The sequence below is a fragment of the Erythranthe guttata genome, chromosome 9 (genome assembly GCF_056151865.1).
Source record: "Erythranthe guttata isolate IM_541 chromosome 9, IM_541, whole genome shotgun sequence".
NCBI lineage: Eukaryota > Viridiplantae > Streptophyta > Magnoliopsida > Lamiales > Phrymaceae > Erythranthe > Erythranthe guttata.
The window spans coordinates 10191598-10212517 of NC_142541.1; the positions used below are offsets into that span (position 1 = coordinate 10191598).

At 34.2% G+C, this 20920-nt stretch overlaps 1 protein-coding gene across 1 annotated transcript; it reads left to right on the top strand.

The window, feature by feature from the left end:
• The first annotated feature begins 8584 nt into the window (after window positions 1-8584).
• Window positions 8585-17390, top strand: LOC105948971 (alpha/beta-Hydrolases superfamily protein). Its single transcript, XM_012972234.2, has 9 exons — window positions 8585-8951; window positions 10441-10614; window positions 11768-12161; window positions 12798-13081; window positions 13904-13972; window positions 14093-14149; window positions 15412-15464; window positions 15574-15649; window positions 16114-17390. Exons 1-9 carry the CDS (start codon window positions 8911-8913, stop codon window positions 17057-17059), a joined length of 2094 nt encoding a protein of 697 aa, XP_012827688.2. The 5' UTR covers window positions 8585-8910; the 3' UTR covers window positions 17060-17390.
• The last annotated feature ends 3530 nt before the right edge of the window (window positions 17391-20920 follow it).

A 20920-nucleotide genomic window follows, 5' to 3' on the forward strand; every position in this document is an offset into this window, starting at 1 on the left:
AACATGGGCATTTTGTTTGAAGATGATCTAATACTTTACGAAACATGCTATTTACACCCTTATATTGTCTTATTTCACCACCAAATTAAATATATTTTCTAATTTACCCATTTCTTCCGTTTTTAGCTATATTTTTTACTAATTTATACACCGCCAACCACTAAACTAATTAAAATATTTATTAAAAAAAAAAACCATACCATTTTCACTGGATTTTCTATCTCAAAATCTCAACCTCTCCACCTTAAGTGAATAATACTTTCGTCAGAGAAAAACATTTGTGAAGGTCAAAGAGAGCAGTAATTCACGTTCTTGGAGATATAAATTAAGAGTGTTTGTATGGAAGGTCCTGAACTTCCTGCAGAATGGTCAGTTTGACTTAATATAATTAAATTTTCTAAAAAACATTACATAATATGTAGGTCATCTGATATGAATTTTAAATATCTTGTGATAAATATTTCATTGCAAAAAAAAAAATTAAAAATTTAAAAATTTAAAAATTTAAATATTTAAATATTAAAATAAAATAGAAATAACTTAGAACACGTGAGCAGAAGGGTGGAGGATTATTAATTTGAGGGGTATTTATGACATTTCATATATCTTTGGTGGTGAATTGAGACACTTTGGAGGCGAAAATATCACCACTCTACTTTATTGACCTGTTATTATATGTCGTTTTGGGTCGTTACGCGTATATTAAGATACTCAATAAATATGCATAAATTATACCAAAAATAACATAGTAATATTAAAATACCCTTGTGTTAATTATTTTTTAATTAATTAATTAAGAGCGATAAGGGACAAAATTGAAAAAAAATGTAATTAATGCTTTATTGGAACTCTAAAATGAGAAAAAAAAATTGAGAGAAAAAAAAACACCCAAAAAATATATATAATATGGCACAGATGGTTAGTATGCATTAGATAGTGTGGTTTCATTTATCATTATTGATATATTTAGTTAATTTGTAATCTAATACTTTCAGTATATTTTTTGAAATTTATATGATTTATATATACATGTTAATTATGATTTATGTTATGGCAAGTTATATGATTTTGGTTATCTTTAGACCAATATTATTGAGCATGCTATGGCTTCGATGTTTGGTCAATTTACATAGTCTTAATTGTAGAAATACTTTGGTCTATCTTTAATTGAAAATTCTATTTGATTGACCATTGTTTATATGTTCTATGTAATTTTGTGACATGTGTGCGATAAACAAAAGGCCGCGGCTATATGCAATAGTTGTTTCAATTGTGCAAGGCCAAATTATATTTTTTCAATGTATAAATACTATAATACCCTTGCTTGTTAAAAAGAAAAAGAAAAATCCAAATGTACAATACCAAAAACTCAAACCACAAAAAAAAAAAAACCTATCACAAAACCACAATATCAACTCTCATCTTCTCCATCTTCCAAAACCCACAAAACCTTTCTCCTTCCTCCTCCATAAACAAACAAAACCAAAACATTCAAAATCACCAAAACTCGACAAATCTTACAAAGATGGCAAGTATGGAGTCAGAAGACATCAAAATAGAAGATTCTACGGTGGAAGAACCCAAGAAGGTATGCATTTATGTGTTTTTTGGCTAGAATATCGTTTTCCAAAAAACAATCCCGCACAGACGCGGTCTACATGTACATGTCGAATTTTATAGGTAAAAATCGACAATGAGATGTCAATTTTGTAGTAGCAAATTCAACATTTCACAATGTCAATTTTTCTGCTATAAATTCGACATTTAATGTCGATTTTTACCTAACAAATTCGACATACTGTTGATGTAGAATTTTTTGGGTCTTTTTTTCGACCCTTAAGTGTTGATTTCTAGCATAGTTTTCGACACCTTGGTGTCGATATTTACTAGATTCAAATTTATTTGTTTCCTCTTTTTTTGAGGTTGAACAAAATGAGGAATTAACATTTTTAAGCGTTGTTGGGCGGATTTAGGTCGCTCATAGTTGTGAGCAGCGGGGCTGGCGGCGGCGGTCGGCGAGGAGCTTGCGGCGACACAGGTGTGGCGACTGGAAGGGTTTCTCAGTGGGGTGGGTTTTCTTTATTTTATTTTATTTTATGTTTTCTTTCAATTTTTTGTTTTGCATTATTTGTTACTTGGTCTTGCATGAGCAAACAAAATCCGATTTAATTTATGGGTATATTTGTTATTTCATCTAGATAAAATAGAATTTTTGGAATCTTTCTTTAATTTGGTCTTGCACAATTGAAATTAGTATTGCATATAGTTGCGGCCTATACAAAATTTGGTTCTTCCCTATGCTTTATATGAAAGTCATAAATGTGTATAAATATGCATTATATGAACTATTGTACCGGCCGTTCTAGTAAGTAAAAAGGTTTTTTCAACTATTAATGGAGGCTACATTCCCATAAAACACTATAAATCCATCGGTATATTTAATTCGAGAGGTAACACTTGAACGACCTAGGGAAAATGAGGAGAAACCAACTCATGTTGCAAGATGTCAATGGGGATATTGTGATTGATAAAGAACATTTAGGGAATATGGTTGTTGATCCGCAAAGATTTGCAGGGCCCAATAAGGCAAGGCACAACAGAGTTGGCCCACGCCCGAAGGAGGAAATAAGAGCACATGGGATCCGAGCTTATTTGCCCATTTCACCGGACTTTGATAAATGACCCAAAACATTGAGCCCACAAGTGTAATGCCCAAAGAATGTGATACATTGACGGCAGAGACGAACTAGGACAGCTAAGAGCTCTCCGACGAGCCGCGAGTGCCGAGCGCCGAGTGACGAGCTGACGAGCCGATGATTGACGAGCTGACGAGCCAACAAGCTGACCAGTGCCGAGTTACGAGTGCATAGCACCAAGTGACGAACCGACGAGCGATGAGCGGCGAGTGCCGAGTGCCGAGTGATGAGCCAACGAGCCGACGAGCTGAAGGTGCCACCTCATAATTTAAGCACTAAGGCATTTAAATTATCTTGGTAACTTAATCACTAAGACTTGGAAAAATATCCTGGACTTGAATGAATAATTAATTGAGTTGAATAAAGTCAATGAAATCCACAAAATATCTCTATAATAAATAGAAGTTTATATCCTCTTCTTCAACAAGACACAATGACCGACAATAAAAACGAGATACAACATAATCACTGCTCTCCCTCCCTATTTATTTTGATCGAACATATTATGAATCTGAGAGGTGTTCTGACTTAAACTTCGGATTGCTAACGCCGGGAGTACCTCTCCCGGTCCTTTTACAGGTTAAACAACGAACATGTCTTAGACAGAATCAACTCGAGGATGCAGGATCTCTTGAGGTGATCGGAGAAGCTGTTATCACCTTCGACCGAGCCAAGAATTGCTGATTTAACCCGCTCGTAGCCGACATGAGTTGGGTCATTCTCTATATTGCTAGTACCTGCAATCCTAAAACAAATACAAGCTCTACAGCCTGAACCCCCAAAGAACTTCAAATAGATTTTGTAATAAAATTCAATCCGGTCGGATCAAATGGCGTCGTCTGTGGAAAATTGAGTTATAAGACGTCGATTTTCAATCATATACAATTTTTGAGTTGAGAAAATCATATCAAAAATATAAAAGAAGAAAGTTGTATATATAAATTTTCTCTTTTGCTCAAAATCATGAGCCTTAGATTGGTGTAATTTATAGCTATGCTTTGGAATAAGCTTTCATGGAATCAATTCGAAAACGGAATACTTCTTCGTTTTGGACATAAGGCCTACGAAGACCCGAACAAATCAATGTGCCGACTACGAGAAAAAAGAGGGTTTCATGATTTCTTAGGAGAATTTGAACGCTTAATGAATTGTTTACCCAATTGGGCATAAGAAGCTCTACTGGGAGCATTCATGGCATGTCTTAAGGAGGAGATTGTAAGCGATGTAAGGCTATTTAAACTCAGGGACCTTCAAAGGAAGATTGAATTAGCAGAGATAAAAGATGAATAATTACATGTTAGAAAGAAGTTTGACATAACAAGTAGTTCAACAAGGAAATATCTCCAGTTTGTCGACCCATCTAACCGGAAAACGATTAAATTTTGTATCTTCCACATGGAAAGGTGGATACTCCCATCCTGATATATCTCTTTTTGTCAAGTTATTCTTTGGTTCCTCCTTCGATTTAACAAATTCTTGCACAACCAAATGAATTTTTCCATAATTGGAAGTGTTACTAATGTATTCAACCGTATTTTGATGAGTCATGTAATGATTTCCTTCAAATGCAACCGCTAATATGCAAATCCAATCTTTTATTTTCAATTAACGATGTGGCTGATTTGGGTAGTTTCGATTTTTCAACATGCATGGTACTCAAGAATGTATGTAGCTCTGAAGCTATAAACGTATCACGTTCCTGAACTTTTCTAAGAATTTGGCACACACGAAAGTCCATGGGTAACATTAGGAACGTCAGTACAACTATCCAAAATTTATAAAGCCGGTGAATTGAGTTCGTCATCCAACATATACAATGCCTTGTGTGTGACATTGCATATCAAACATTCAAATACTTGATTGTGCTGGATTTTAAAAGTTACACCTCAATCTGATTCAGTTGAAGCTCAACTTCCGAATCAAGATGATATTGCACAGTGTTAATAGCTTTGGAGAAGAATTTAACCAATCCTTTGACACAATGTTCGCACTCTCCACCATTTCGTGTACATCAACAATTTCAATTAATAACTAAAAACATCAACAATAAATTATCAAATGTGTGGTTAAAACATGAAATACATGTTAGTCGACGTATTACCAAGATGCAATTAGTTCAGGCTTTGACGAATTTCTTCTTGTAAATTAACCACGTGTTGTTGAGGTATGTCATCAGTTTAGGGTAACAAACATACATTATAACCATTTATTTGTAATTTTCATTGTACGCTGCAACAGTTGTTGATTCCACTAGCCTTGCCTAATGTCCGCGCTGGAATAAAAGACCGTGTTTTGGTTGCCTATAAACTTTGTCACATTAGTCTCAACATTTTTGTTTATGTGAAACAAACACAACATATCGTACGATCGTGGAAATATGTTAGGTAAGGATTTTAAGAGACCCAACTCCTCATTCGTCAAAATCCCATCTGGTTCTACATCACCTAATGTACATCTCATACAATTTAAAGCCCATGCATATGTATTCGCATTTTTATTTGACATGAAAGCAATATCAATTGTGAAATTCATACCAACGTGAGAAATGTCAATTCTTTTGTAAAAGTGGCATTTGATATATACGTCCAACATTTTACACCTCAAAATCTAAATAACGGATGTAAATAAATCACAAAATTTAAATATAACGAACGTAAATAAATTACAGCCACGTTGATTTTATAAATTCAATCTATCAATATAACACATGGGAATAATCGCAGAAGCTTGATTAAATCAGGGGCGACAAACATAACATCGGTGATTGTATAGCCGACTTCATTTCGCCGATGCTAATATCATATCCACTTTGTTGAAGGTCGTGGATTATGTGTTGTATCATTGTCTTTCCCGCCATTTTCTCTTTTTTCATCCTCTCAATTTGATTGTAGATATGTTTAAGGACGTCGTTATCTCTGGATTATACTTTCTCGAACGACCCAAAATCATTTTTGTTTTCACATGGCCTTTCCTCAGTAATTTAACTACTCCATATCATTTTGCATAGGTATGTGTTTACGTGTCAATGGTGTGTGTTCGTGAATTATGTGATTAACCGTTTGCCTTATGGAGTTTGGAATGTGAGTAAGAATGGCTATATAATATTATATATTATATATTATATATATCGTATTTTCAAAGTTCGATATTTAATCGGATTTCTTACTGAGTTTTATAGCTCATATGCCTTTTAATTGCAGCTAGTAGTGTTAGTAACCCTCCATCGGGATGGATCGAGTAGCGGATTGAGGTCTTGTCCGGGATTTTTGGAAGTTGTACAAGGGCCTATGAACGATGCTAAAATATTTTGGTTTTTCTTTTGGTGATGTAATATTAAACCCAAGTATTTTCCTTTTCGTATATTTCGAAACTCAAATTCGGTATGGATCGTACTTGACTTTTATTATTAAATATTCCGTTTAGTAATTTCGCTATTTTCACGCCTCACTAGTAGTTTTCGAAATATTCACCAAAATACATTTCAAAAACTCTGATTTCTTTTCGAACCAAAAATAAAATAGATTGATAGTGTAGCACTCGAATAAAAATCCTCCTCTCGAAACTTGTTTTCAAACGAAACATTTAGTCGACTAAAATACTCATAAGAAAGTTTTCGAAAAATGCAAAGGTTTTAATTGCCCTAAAGAAGAGATTTTTAATAATTGCATTTTAGTCCCATTCCAATGTTTTAAAAATTACAAAGAGATCCTTTTGCTTCCACTATAAGAATGAATATCCGATAAATCGGTTCGATTTATCACCCGACTAGAAGGGGGTGCTACAAGCTTGACTTAAAAATTGTTGGTACTTTAAGTCAAACTGAGTTAATCAATTCAAACTTTCTAGAACCAACCGTTAAGCCACACAATGTGGGCCAAATACTCAATTAGGGATGGCCATGGGGCGGATTTTGGAAAACTGGCAGCCGCCCCGCTAAGAAATTTTTTCACTCCGTGCGGGTTTGATTTTACTAAACCCGCCCCGCCTCGTATAAAACTCGTTCTGACCTATATGTATATATATATATATATTTTTTTATATTTATAGGTTATTTAGTTAAAATGTCTCTGAAAATTAGTATTTTATAATATAAAAAATATATAAAATTAATAAACATATATAAACGAGTTGGAAACTCGGCGTGTAAGGGTGCGTATGTTCAAAATCCGTACCCTAGAGGTGAGAGTTTTAAAACCCGTACCCACCCATTAGGTAACAAAGTAGAAATTACCCGATAAATCCAGGATGGGGCGGCACGGATAGTCGATGGCGCGGATGAAATTGTCATCCCTATTGAGAAACATAAACCTCGAAGAGAAACATTACAAGTACCGATATTTGGAGTGAATAAAAAAAGATATTTTATTGTGCGATGGGCACGTCAGCAGAAGAAAAAGCAAGGCACAAATGGATACACGGGTAAAATTCGTTTTAGTCCCTGAGCTTTGCAGCCAAAATCAAATTCATCCCTGTGTTTTTAATTTTGTTTAATGTCATCCCCGAAACTCAATTCCACTGCCAAAATCAATCATTTTTCACAAAATGCCCATATTACCCCTTGAAAACCTAGGGGACTAAAATGAAATTCAGCCCTAATACTTTTTTTGCTGAACACCACAAAATAAAATTAATAACATTTCAAGATCTTAAAACTTATTTTTTCTCATTAATTCAAACAATATCTAAAATACACACAAATATTATTTTATTTTTCAAATTCTTGTTGCAAATTATTTTTTCAAATCTTTAAACATAAATTAACTACTAAAGTACAAATTATTTCTTCTTAAAATACAAATAAAAATATATTATTTAAAGATTATTCTACTAAAAAAATTTCAAAATTAAATAAAATCATAAACTTAAATATTACAAAACATTATCGCTTTAAAAAAAAACATGTTTTAGTAACACTGCATTCTGGCTGTGTGAATTACCACATTAGACTATAACAACATTAGTTTGATTCCATATGTTGTAACAATTAATTTCATAAGCATAGACGGAACCAGGATCAAAATATAGAGGGGCTAACTAAAATTTTGAGGTCCGGGCAGCGCCTCGAAAAAAATTGTATGTTCACAAGACATAGCAAACATAAGTTTATATTGATAACTTTTAATTAAAATAGCATATATATTATAGTTTTATCATATTTTAAGCATGACAAAAAAATCTTAATGTATTGCACTTAAAAATTTTGGAAATTAATGGCATCGTCTCAAATTATTTTGAAGAGACACCGATAAAAAATTCCAAAATAAGTAAATATTCATAAATATTATATAGAAAATACAAATTTTAACCATTTTGTTAAATATTTTTATATTAAATATAATATCTACAAGTATAATTTATATAGTATTGTGGAGAAGAAACAAAAAAAATTAAGGATTAAGACACATATTTACAAAAACTTTAGGGGGGCAAAAGTAATAATAAAAAATACAATGCCAAAATACCTAAAAAAACGGGGTTTGGGAAAAACAAACTTTTACACGAGAAATTTACAAAACCAAAAAATTATTATGAATTTCCAACAAAAAATATTAGCAACAAATTTGACATGAAAAGAAATTGAGTTAATTTCGTAACATACATCTATACATAATTATTTGTTGATTTGTTTCCATAAGTTTTAGTAAATATTATTAAATAGAATTTTAGTTCAATATATTTTGTAGAGTAAAAAGTGGCATTTGGGCTGAGTTTCATTTTAGTGCCCAGGTTTTAAAAGGGTAATATGGGTATTTTGGGAGAAAAAATGAATTTTAGCTGTAAAATTATATTCCAGGGATGATATTGAACCCAATTAAAATCACAGGGATGAATTTGATTTTGCCTGCAAATGTCAGGGACTAAAATGAATTTTACCCATGGATACACTTGATATTCATTTATTTCATACAAATATAATATAAATAAATATTGTAGCGACCCGATTCCAAAAGCAACCGAGTAACCGACCTCTGCCTTAACCCGGACGACAAGAATCGACGTCGCAGCACAAAAACTCCATCGATTGATTATTTGTCTTCTTTCCCAATTTTTCAATTCCCTATTATCCTTCCTTCCTTCCTTCTCCTCCAAAAATTATCGTTTATTATTTCTAGAAAATATAAGTCAAAAACTGATCTGCAGCTATTTTTGGGTTCAATAGAAACAAATTATTATTATATGTAGAAAACGAGGGAAAAAGAATACAGCGAGAGCGATGCAAAGGGCTGTTGACAATGTTCTGGCTGTCACCAAAGAGTGAGTCGTCTTCCTTCTTTTTTTTTCTCGAATTATTTATTAATTTTTTTTTTAATTTATAATGTGAAATGTTAGGTTTGCTGATGATCGTTATGTTTTTGAGCAGTTGCCTGTTTAGTTTACCAATCCCTAATTGAGGAAATAGTTGTTTCCCTTTTCCTTGGATGATAATTAGCTTATTTTGTTTGGAGTGATTTTACTGTTTTTAATTTCTCAAGGATTATTTGAAATTGTGTTATTCCCATGTGTCGAATTTATTTTTTTCGCCGAAGATATCTTAAGAACGAAGACACTAATTCTTACAATGACTTTTCGTTCTTATTTTCTTGACAAATTGTCAATAATGTTGGTGTTTATCGAAACACTGATACATTTTTCAAGAATTTCACATCCGAAAGTTCCTAATTTCTAAACAAAGCTCGTGCAGTTAAAAAAAAAGACACGAGGAATATGTATTTTTAGAAGTTCCTAAATTGGATAAACTCCCCATTGATCGCCCTAGTTCGACGAATTAAGCAAGACAGACAGTGCACGGAAGAACAACTGGCAAATTTCTATTTTGATAGATTTATCGAATCTTGAATTCAATTCACTTCCTTCAAGCCCTTGCAGTTAGAAACAAATATAAGGAGTAATATTTTATTTTCCTAATAAAGTAGGATGTCGTGCCCTTGTCGACGAGGAAGTGATATGATTGGGCATTTAGTCTTACTTCTCAAAATGATTGACCCATAGATACAGACAAGCCCCAATTTGTAAGGCCTACCGAATTTTTTGTCAACCAATGTCACTTTCCTTTTCTCTCTTTTTTCTTTTTGTCATGCTTCTTTCGTAACTCAAAATACCGGCAATGATATTTTCTTGCAACCAATCGCCATCCTTCCTCGATGTGTGAAGATATTCGCACCAATTCATAAACCACTCTAAATTTATTTCCTATTGGGTGAGGGTTTCTATAATGGCACCGATCACACACACACAAACACACACACACACACACACACAATATTATATATAAACTTTAAATTCTATTGTATTGTGACACTTAATCGTGACTTCCGTGCTAGGGAAATCAAAGGAAGAGATGTTGAGAGAATGCATTTTGGTTTTTGTTTTGCATATAGTTGCACATGGACCACTCTCTTTTATACTTCCATTTGCATTACGTTATTAATTTCGACAAGAATAAATGGGCAAACTTTGTGCATTTTGTACATACTCTTTGTCCATTTCTTTACTGCTCTTCTTTACTCCATGTCGGGATGCAATGTTCTCTTTGTGAGCATATTTATGCGCTACTCACAAAGATATCTACTTCTTTTGATGTGATATATGAAGATTGGTTTAGGGTTAAAAAAATGTTTTGCTTGAAAGGTTTAAGAAATGTTTTCCTTTTGAAGATGTATTATCTGTGTTTAAGAAAGGTTTTATAATACACCAACAATTATTAATATCTTTTATTCTTTTCCCTGTTGATATAACTTGGCAGGTCGGTAAAGACGTTCACTTATGAATCGCTGAATAATATTGTAAGATTAATAAATGGAATATCAGCAATGTTATTGGCTATCTTGCCTGGAAAGGCATCAATTCTTGAAGGCATTCATGGTTGGGAGCTTAGGCCTACTTTGCGTGGACCTCGACTTCCACGCTGGATGGAGAAGTAAGTTTGCTTATCTTAGTCTTAAGTTACTCATCTTAATATTTATGTACCGAAATTTTATTGGAAATATGATCGTTATATTTGGTACTAGATCATACAGGTTTTACTTCATTATACTGTTAACTTCTACAGTATTAATATATGAGTAGGGCTTATATTTGGAACTAGTTAAATAGCTGGTTTGGATTTGTAGACTCTTAGGAACTAGTGACTTTTAGTTGGAATATTGCAACCACGGGACGAGAACTTCTGAAATATACCAATTTGGGGGTAAATATTTTGCTTTTTCGCCTTGTTGTAACGTCATTGGGTCCTCAATTTTCAAGCATTTACACATGCATGCTTGCTTATGTAGTGTTAGTTCCTGGCAGAGTATGTATATATGTAGATTAATGTTCACTTTTTGATTTTAACCTTTCTTGATTTTTTTAAACAAGTTTCCGTTATTTCGGACAAGAATATGTATATATGTAGATTAATGTAAAAAGTAAGAGAAATTATGTTCGTTTGAAGTGGTTGTCATCGACGATGCATTGTGTGGGAATGGTTGAAATGTTTGTGCACTCCAAGAAATGCTCGTAACTGTGCTGTTTGGGGTTGTGAATAATATTACCCAACCTGTAGGAAGAGATCAATGTGAAGTTTCATGTACCGATATAATAAGAGGATAAATAAGGCTTTGTTTAGTCGAGTTGATTTTGCCATTCTTTATGCAGAACGTACCTTTAACGTAGTCTGACATAATCAGGTGAAAGGCTAAGTGTGTTTCTTCTTTTCTCTGACGTAGATATGGGCCATATGGCAATCCATTCAACATCTGTGGTTTGCTTCAGTGAATGTTTTACTCACGTAACTTGATTGCTGCTGTTAGCGGATTACTTTCATAGCTCCATTAGAATCTGATCATCAATACAATTTCGTTTGTTAGTTACATGTGTATACAGTGACGTGAAAATGCCCAATAGATTTTATCAGCTACCAACTCATGTTTATTTATCTTCACACATCTTTCGTTAGTTATCCAGTGTATGCTAAAGTTTTGGCAGAGTTTGCAACACTTGGAACGTATCGCAGCTTATTTCTCTGTTAAGAACTTGTCACTGACCCTGCTTGACATGTTAAGTATATAATATTTTCTTCTTTATGATTGCAGTGGCGTATCATCTTTCAATCAGTTCATTCACGAACTCTCAGTTGATTCCGATACATCCTCAAGTGTAGATTATTCATCTGATGGAGAAGATAGTGATAATTATCCTGGAACTCCTTTATCACAAAGTTCCCGATTCTCGAGAGAGAGCAGTTTTACGAAGCTCAACAGGAGCTGGATATATTGGATTGGATGTATTATTTCGTGGATTTTGTTTCCAGTGAAGTTCCTTTTTGGGATTCCACTTTATCTCTTTACTTCAGTTTCTCATACAGCTTCCAAAGCCTTTGCAAGGCCAGGGAACCGCCATCCAACTGCACATTCTCCTAGAAGACGGCAAACCCTTAAAGACCATTTTGTTCAACGGGCTACTGATCGCAGACGTGGTGTTGTTGAGGTCTGTTTCCGTATCCATTTCCATCCTCTCATATCTAGATGCATGTTTTTTAGATGCACTTCATTTGATGTCATATTTGCATGAATTAACGATTCATTGACAAACAAATCGAAGCCGAAATCAGATCTGTCATAACCTCCAACAGATTGATGAATAAGCAAACTATGTGATGAGAAATCAATTATTGGTTCTCTTTCAAGATCACATCGATGTATCCATGTTTTTTGGTATTCTTGATTTGGTTATAGACTTATTTTTCTCTCTTTTTTTGTTTCATCACATGTGTAATTCACCTATAGAAGTATGCACTCGTTGTAATATCACATTAAGAGAGAATTATGTAGGCCAAATGGCTCGACCACATCATCTTGTCCTTTTTCTCTATTCAATTCTCTCTTATGATTCAAAGTTAAACAAAATATTGTGCGCAAAATAAGACATGATAAAACCAAAAACGGATACATGGAAAGTCTATAACACAGAAGCATGAATTTCACAAGGAAAACGTACATATGCCACCAAGACACTGCATTGAGTGGATTAAATATGTAAAAAGAAAACGTCGATGGAAAACTGCATGATCTGTGTGTTGCATTCACGTACATATGTGAAGGATAACATTTCTTATGTTTGTAGGATCTCCACCTAGCGACTGAGATCTCCATCGAATATGCATTTGACGTTGTTCACAAGGCGGCCTACTGTCTTCTAGCGCCGGCAGACACCATTAGAAGGCTATTCGGATGGTTTTCTTCTCCGAACAATAGTCAAGAGGATATTCCTTCCGAGGGTTTTGTCACCTCCGTCTCCACATCTGTTCTGTCGGATAATGATCCAACTCCTTTGGAAAGGAGAACGACTTTCCACAATTCCCTCAATACAGATGCTCGGACATGTCAAGATGTGATAACAGAACTGGGGTATGAAAACTTCAATTATATTTTATGTCTGCTGAGCTAATTTCGCCTTTTGGTTTCATGGGACAGTGGAAAAGTTTAGATTCTTCAATTATTTCAGTCAATTGTAGTCGATTGCAGTAAAACGGTTGCTTTGAGATGCTTGAACAGTCATTGTAGTTGTTTAATTGACTTAATGATTTGTCTTGGGGAGAAGAAGTGAAAATTCAGAATAGTGTTAAGTAGTTGCTAGGAATGGACTTGCACCACTACAATTAAGTAGTAATGGCAGCTTTGTCGTCAGTCAAGTATAATCACAAATTTAAATTTTGAAAACAAGAGTTCTTCTGTTTTGGATTTTCCTTGAATTCTTCTGCATAAGAAATCTTGGGTCTAGCCATGCTTGGAGTACTTCATTACACCATTTCTGCCATTCTTGATTGCACAGGATATGTAGCGCTATGTGTTGATGCTCTAGGTCTGTGAGTATACTGGAAAAAAAAATGCTTTATATAAAGTTAAAGTACTTGTTCTTTGGTTGAGGTATTGAATGCCTTTTCAAGTAAAACGTACGGAATATTGAAATCAATTTTCTCTGGATTTTCATGACTACTCTTGGCTGGTAAACCTTTTCAAACTTCAGATATATATTAGGAACTTAAATTTTTGCAGGCCCACCTCTTCGCCACCAAAATAAATAAGATTTTGGTGTAAATGTACGATGTGAGATCTTTTTTCATACTACGTCAAGCTATGAATCAAATTCCTCCTCTCTCTTTTTGTATTATCTCACACTCTATCAATCTGCTTGTTCAAGTAGGTTTCTAATTGATCCTTTTGTTTTAGGTATCCTTATGAAGCTATCCATGTGGTTACAGCCGATGGTTATGTACTTCTGCTGGAAAGGATCCCAAGGTATGTGCTCATTAAAACCATCAGTTGTCTGGTTCTCTTTTTAAGTAAATCGACGTTGAAGTTTTGCTTCGTAGCAAATTGTAAATCGACATTCTATCAATTGAACGAACGTTGATGCAGGAGAGATTCTCGGAAAGTTGTCTATCTGCAGCATGGAATATTAGATTCATCTATGGGGTGAGTCCTTTCTTTCATCACTTGTAGTGTAAAGTCGGTGCAAAAATGAATCTTGTTTTCAGTTGTTTTACTTATTTATCATCTAGTTGATGCCCAATAATGGATGGGAATCTTGGTTAATGAAATTTTAAAGTGGGCACTGGGCGGTATTATTTAAATAAAAAAATCCATTTGGTTTCTATCTTGTTAGAGGAAGGACGTCTTGCAACTTTTGGTAAATGTATTTTATTTCTGGTCCACTCATAATTTGTTGCGATACTCTTTCAAAAGTTCCAATCTAAATCTTATTATGGCTGTCATCAGTACATTATAAGATCAGTTCAGCTATAAATTCGAGGATGCATTTTTAGGAATGATTATGCCATCTTTTGGGAAGTGCATTGGGGGAAATACAGTATGCCATTTATTTGTATATTATTGTTCGGACATAGTTCTGAGGATTATTTTAACTGTCAGAAGTTGTTCCCCTTCGAACAAATTTGACCTTGATGACATGTTAAATCACATCGGACATGTTATGGCATGGTTCTTGAAGTTTTCTAGTAAGAGTTGGCACTGACATAGAAGTTTTCATGCTACCGCCTTTACTTGAGATTCATTAAACGGGATACATGTAGTAGTTAAATCAAGATTCCATTTATGTCTGGAACAGTGAAATAGTTGCCTGTGGGAATTCTCGATTTGTCAATGTAATAGTTCTCTCTCTGAACTGATATATAACACGGGAGCATATTTCTGCCTGTTAGTTTATCCAGTAGGTCTTGTTGTCCAATCTTATTCTCGCTCTTAAGGTTAGAAACTGGGAGAAAGAAAACCCGAGTCTCGTTTCAAATCAATTGTCTATATCTCCAACTTGTATCCTGATTTCGGAATAGCTTGATAATCAGTCATGTAAAGGATAGAGGTCACTGATCTAAATTGATGATGATTAAAGTTATGTCTCGAGACTAGAAAGAATTTTAGGTGTTATCGGAAACAAAACAACCTGTAATTGCATTAGTATCTGAGGTGGGTCGAATCATGATGTATTAAGCTTTGAGATTTCATAAGTTGATCTTTATTACCAATTAGTTTTCTAAAATGGAGTCTCGAACGAGCATCTCGTATTTGTACTTGCATTGACCACTGACTGCATTTTGCAATTAGCAATTAACAACTGATGATCCTGTTCCCATCTTCTGATTCTTGAATTTTTTGAATGTTTGTATTGCATGGCAATCATATTTTTTTTTGTTTTATAACACTAGTAGCTGATTTTACAGTTGGGTGTCCAATGGAGTTGTTGGTTCTCCGGCTTTTGCAGCCTTTGATCAAGGTTAGTACCGGATGCTTTTTTTACTGTCTGTAGTGTACGTATAGTGCATCAACTTTTGAGAGTCGAACTTGTTGATTCTGTAAGTAATTTTTTTTCCTTCAATTTCTAGGATACGATGTTTTTCTTGGGAATTTCCGTGGCTTGGTTTCGAGAGAACATGTCGACAAAAATATCTCATCACGGCAGTAAGTAGCTAATTTCATAATCTTTAATAAGATGCTTGACATGATTCCTTTTTTCGCATTGAATACTTGGCCGAAAAGTTCAATTGAGTTGTTTTTATGGCAACCAATAACATATTAACAACAAAGTCACATGCATGAATGAAATGACCACGTCACGTATAATAAATTTTCCGTTCAAGTTCTGTAAGTATCTAAACAGCCAAGTGCATTTAAGTGTCGCGTAGCAAAAAAGATTTGTATTTGACTTCTTTTCTCTTGGACATATTGCGCCTCAAAGAATCGTTCAATTTAAAAAGGAGACTTAATGGGTTACCATTGATAAGTTAATAGAATTTTACAATTGTGGACATTATAATCGGCCTCATACGGGGTCAATTGATATGGCTTAACTTTCCATTCTTTAACATCCCGTATATTCCATTTTTGTTATATTTAAGTTTCTTTACTACACCGACCCGCTGCAGATATTGGAATTACTCAATCAACGAGCATGGAACTGAAGATATACCAGCTATGATAGAAAAGATACACGAAATTAAAGTTTCTGAATTGAAGTCCAACCAAACCGATCCAGAGGAAGAAATCACCACCGAACAACCGTACAAAATCTGCGCAATTTGCCACAGCCTGGGCGGAGCTGGCATACTAATGTACGTCATAACACGTCGAATAGCCGAAAAGCCCCACAGGCTATCAAGAATGATCCTCCTATCGCCAGCTGGCTTCCACCACGATTCCAGCTTCATGTTCACTTCGGTCGAGTACTTGTTTCTCTTTCTAGCTCCTGCCTTAGCACCGTTCGTGCCAGCTTTCTACATACCCACAAGGTTTTTCCGCATGCTGCTAAATAAGTTGGCTCGTGACTTCCACAACTTACCCGCAGTTGGTGGATTGGTACAGACGCTCATGAGTTACGTTGTCGGGGGTGACAGTTCGAACTGGGTCGGGGTGTTGGGTTTGCCCCACTACAACATGAACGACATGCCAGGTGTCGCATTCCGAGTGGCCCTCCACCTGGCGCAGATGAAGCGCGCGAAGAAGTTTATCATGTTCGATTACGGAAGCGCGGCGTCGAACATGGAAGCTTATGGTTGCCCCGAGGCGTTCGATCTGGGGGAGTACTATGGATTTATTGATGTGCCCGTCGATCTTGTTGCTGGTATAAAGGATAAGGTGATAAAGCCGTCGATGGTGAGGAAGCACTACAAGGTGATGAAAGATGGTGGGGTGGACGTTTCGTACAGTGAGTTCGAGTATGCGCACTTGGACTTCACTTTCTCGAATCGAGAAGAACTTTTGTCCTATGTTATGTCGCGTTTACTATTAGTGGGGGCCCCACCGAAGCAGGCTGTGGTTAGACCGAAATCTCTCAAGTTGAAAAGGAAAGATACACAAGTAGAGAAAAGCTAAATGAATGATGAAGAGCATCATATATACCTGAGACTTGGCTTTTATAAGTTTTTTTCTGCTTGTTTGTACTAATATGTAATACAAACAATACTACTGCATATACGAATTAGTGTCGGCAGTCCTTACTGTAATTATCGATAGATAGCGCCTTTTATCGGTTTATGTCCATTTTTTTCACCTGGAATTAGAACTGATTCGGCCTTTGTGGAGCTAATAGCAAGAAATCGGTGTTGTGTACCGATAATATGTTGTCTGTAAAGTTAAATATCGGACTATTGATGAAACTAGTCTATTTTATGCTACAATCACTGAAATTCACCATTTAATATAATCATGCGTAGGGATGGCAATGGGTACGGGTTGGGCGGGTCTTGGACCCGGAATCGACCCGTTTGGGGCGGGTATGGGTCAGCTAAATGGTTCTGGGTCAGGTAATGGGTTTAAGTTTCTAGAACCGGATGGTTCTGGGTCGGGTTACGGGTCTTATTGGAACCGACCCGTATATATATATATATATATATATATATATATATATATATATATATATAATTTTGGATTTCATTTATCAAACTATCAATTTTCATCTTATCTATTCTCATTTACCTATTTTCACTCTTTTATTTTTCAAATCTCATTTTCGTGAGTAATATTTATCACTTGTCACCACCGTTAATTGTCTTGCATTTTGAATTTTACTTATTATGGAAGTTAAATATAATTCATTGTAATTTTATTGTTCACGTTATATCACTTGTAGAGATTTTTTAAAATATTGTATTTTAGTATTAAGATTATTTCGTAAAACTATACAAGCAAAATGTTATGAAAGTTAAAAAATATTAAACTTTTTGTATGTTAATGGGTCTAGCGGGTCTGACGGGTCAGAACCGTTTAGTTAGGGTCTGAGTTGGGGCGAGTTTGGGTTTAAGCTAAAACGGGTTGGGGCGGGTCTTGGGTTTATATATTTTTCGAGGGTCGGGTCTTGGGTTTAGGCAAACCCGGTCCAGAACCGACCCGTTGCCATCCCTGATCTTGCGCTTGTTGTCTAAGTGAACTGAATCCAAAATTTTAGATACGTGTGTTCCGAATTTTAGTGATTCATCAATGGCGTGGTAGAACCAAGAAATGATAATATATTTTGGGCTCAAGGATGGTAGGGTTTTAGGAGTGGCGCCCCGAATGTGTTTTTAAGAGTGTTCAAGAACATATAAAGTAAATATTGTATATTTTCTTATGGGTTAATTAGGGAGAAACTGTCAAAATACCATCAATATTGCACGTCCAATTCTTTTTTTTTTTTGCATTTTGGCAATCCCCTCGTATTATATTATGAATTGACATACCTCCATTAGTTAATTATATTTTACCCTTTTTAATTTATTTAACCGTAGAAATACTATGTTTATTTTCCAGCCGTTTTTTCACTTTCTCTCCTTCGTTGGTACTTCTTTCTCCCCTTTGGTACTTCTCTCTCCCCTTTCTCTCGTCTATCTTCCACCACCGCCACCACTCTCTTCCACCGTTGCATTGCTCTCTTCCACCGCAACCATCGCTCATGCCTCTCCAATTCGTCGTCTCGAGTTCGTATCTACATTGAGTTGTTGCTAAAATTTGTAGTTGGATTGAGGTGTTTTTATAGTTGTTTTGTTATAAATTGTAGTCGTATTGAAATGTGTAGTAGATTATTGCAATGTGTAGTTGTTTATGTTGTGGTAAATTTGCCCGGAAAAAAAAGGACGAATTTATTAAATAAATGAATTAATTAGAAGTTAATTTATTAAAAATTAAATTTATTAAAAAGAATAGAAAATAGAAGGATATATATGTAGTGGGTAAGAAGGGGGGGATTGGAATAATGTAAGGGTAAAAATGGGTTAGGAGAAGTTAGTGGGGTCTCTCAAATACAAATAACAAAGTGGGTCGAGTACTATTAGAAAAAATAATGAGGAGGTCTCGCAAATAGACCCATTATTATAATGGGGTTATATGACAAACACCCCTTGTTCAATTTTGACTTCTTGATAAATCCATTTTTTTAAATTGATATTAGTTATAAATCCAAATGTGTTGAATTATCCAAAATGCCCCTAGTTAATATTACTAAAAATTACCATATTATATTATTTTAAAAAATCAATTTTTTTTTTTTAGTTATGCAAATCCCCCTATTTTCTCCCCACACAATCCCCCAATTATCTCCTCATTTCGGTATAAGGATTTTTTTTTTTTAAATACTAAAAATTACCATATTATATTATTTTAAAAAATCCATGATTATTTTTTGGTAGTTATGCAAATCCCCCTATTTTCTCCCCACACAATCCCCCAATTATCTCCGTCACGTTCGCTTTATTGTTTTTTAAATATATTTTTTTATATCAATTTAAAACAAAAAAATGGTTTTTGTTTTTAATTTCACTTTTTTAAATGGTTCATATTTAAAAATAAAATTGAAATCCACTACATACACATCGAAAACCACTCTGTAATTATCGAAAACCACAAAATTAAAGTAAAAATTACTATAAAATAAGCATAATCCACATTAATATTAACGTAATCCACTCTGTAATTAATGAAAACAACTCTGTAATTAACGAAATTCACTATGTAGTTAACAAATTCCATTACAAAAATTCACTAAAAACTTATCAATTAACAAAAACCACTTAATAATTAATGAAAACCACTCTGTAATTAACGAAAACCACTGTATAATTAACAAATTTCATTACGAAAATCCACACCGTAATTAATGAAAACCACTTTGTAATTACAATTTGACTTCTTGATAAATTGGGAGTCATCATTAGTTGATTCTCAGGGGTTGCACAAAAACACGAGTTTGTTTGGTCTATAGATACATGGGGAATTCCATTCGTTTGTGAGAAGATTGGTTTATGTACTAATGGCGTTTCCCTGAGTAGTCCCGCATGGTCCTGCCCCACGGATTTTAATCTCTGTTTTTTGACACCACAACAATGGAGAAACTTGTACTTTTGAATTGTGTATTTGAATCTCTCTATTTTATTAATTGTGTATTTGAATCTCTCTCTATTTATCAATTGTGTATGTGAATCTCTGTTTTTTTCAACCCCACAACAATGAAGAAACTTGTGAAATATAATGGTTGTTGTGTGTGTGTGTGTGCGCCTGTGTTGTGTTGTGTGTGTGTGTGCGCGTGTGTGCAAGAGAGATAGAGATACGCATATAATATATGTAAAATATATAATATATGTAAAATATATTATATATCTTTTAATTATAATTTAAATATAGATTATTTCTTAGTTATGGTTACAATTGTGATAATTAAGTGTTATTAATTAATAAAAGTTGTTTTGGATTTATCTTAAAAATGTAAAATAAAATTGGGCTTATTGTAATGAGATCTGTGTAATGAGGGAGTTTTGTCAAATTATCCCTATTATAATAACTAGTAATTGTGCACGTGCTTTGTATGGGGTCGCATTCAACAAAGAAAAAAAAAAGTAAATGTTTAAATAAATGATACCACAAATTGTAATAAAAAATCTTTCAAATAATATTGAAATATGTCTGTGAAATTCAAATTACATTGCTATTACCTTATTTTATTGTAGCATATATTGACACACACCAAGTGTCAATATATAAAATATATGTTAAAGAATAAATAATATAAACTTAACAAATGGGATGGCTATTTCAAATACCAATTATTTATCACTTAATTACAACATAACTAATAAATAGGTGATGACATGTATACCTTTAATGAAAATCAACAAACATAAACATAAAAAATCTCATTTTTCTTTCTTTAATACCACACACACAAACCCCTCACACCCCTTTGTTTCTTCTTCACAAACTCTCCCT

Excerpts from the sequence above, each read along its gene's own strand:
- LOC105948971 (XM_012972234.2), top strand. The coding sequence starts at position 8,911 with ATGCAAAGGGCTGTTGACAATGTTCTGGCTGTCACCAAAGA. Across the intron at positions 13,973-14,092 it reads CTGCTGGAAAGGATCCCAAG|GAGAGATTCTCGGAAAGTTG; the intron begins GTATGTGCTCAT and ends ACGTTGATGCAG. Across the intron at positions 14,150-15,411 it reads ATATTAGATTCATCTATGGG|TTGGGTGTCCAATGGAGTTG; the intron begins GTGAGTCCTTTC and ends CTGATTTTACAG.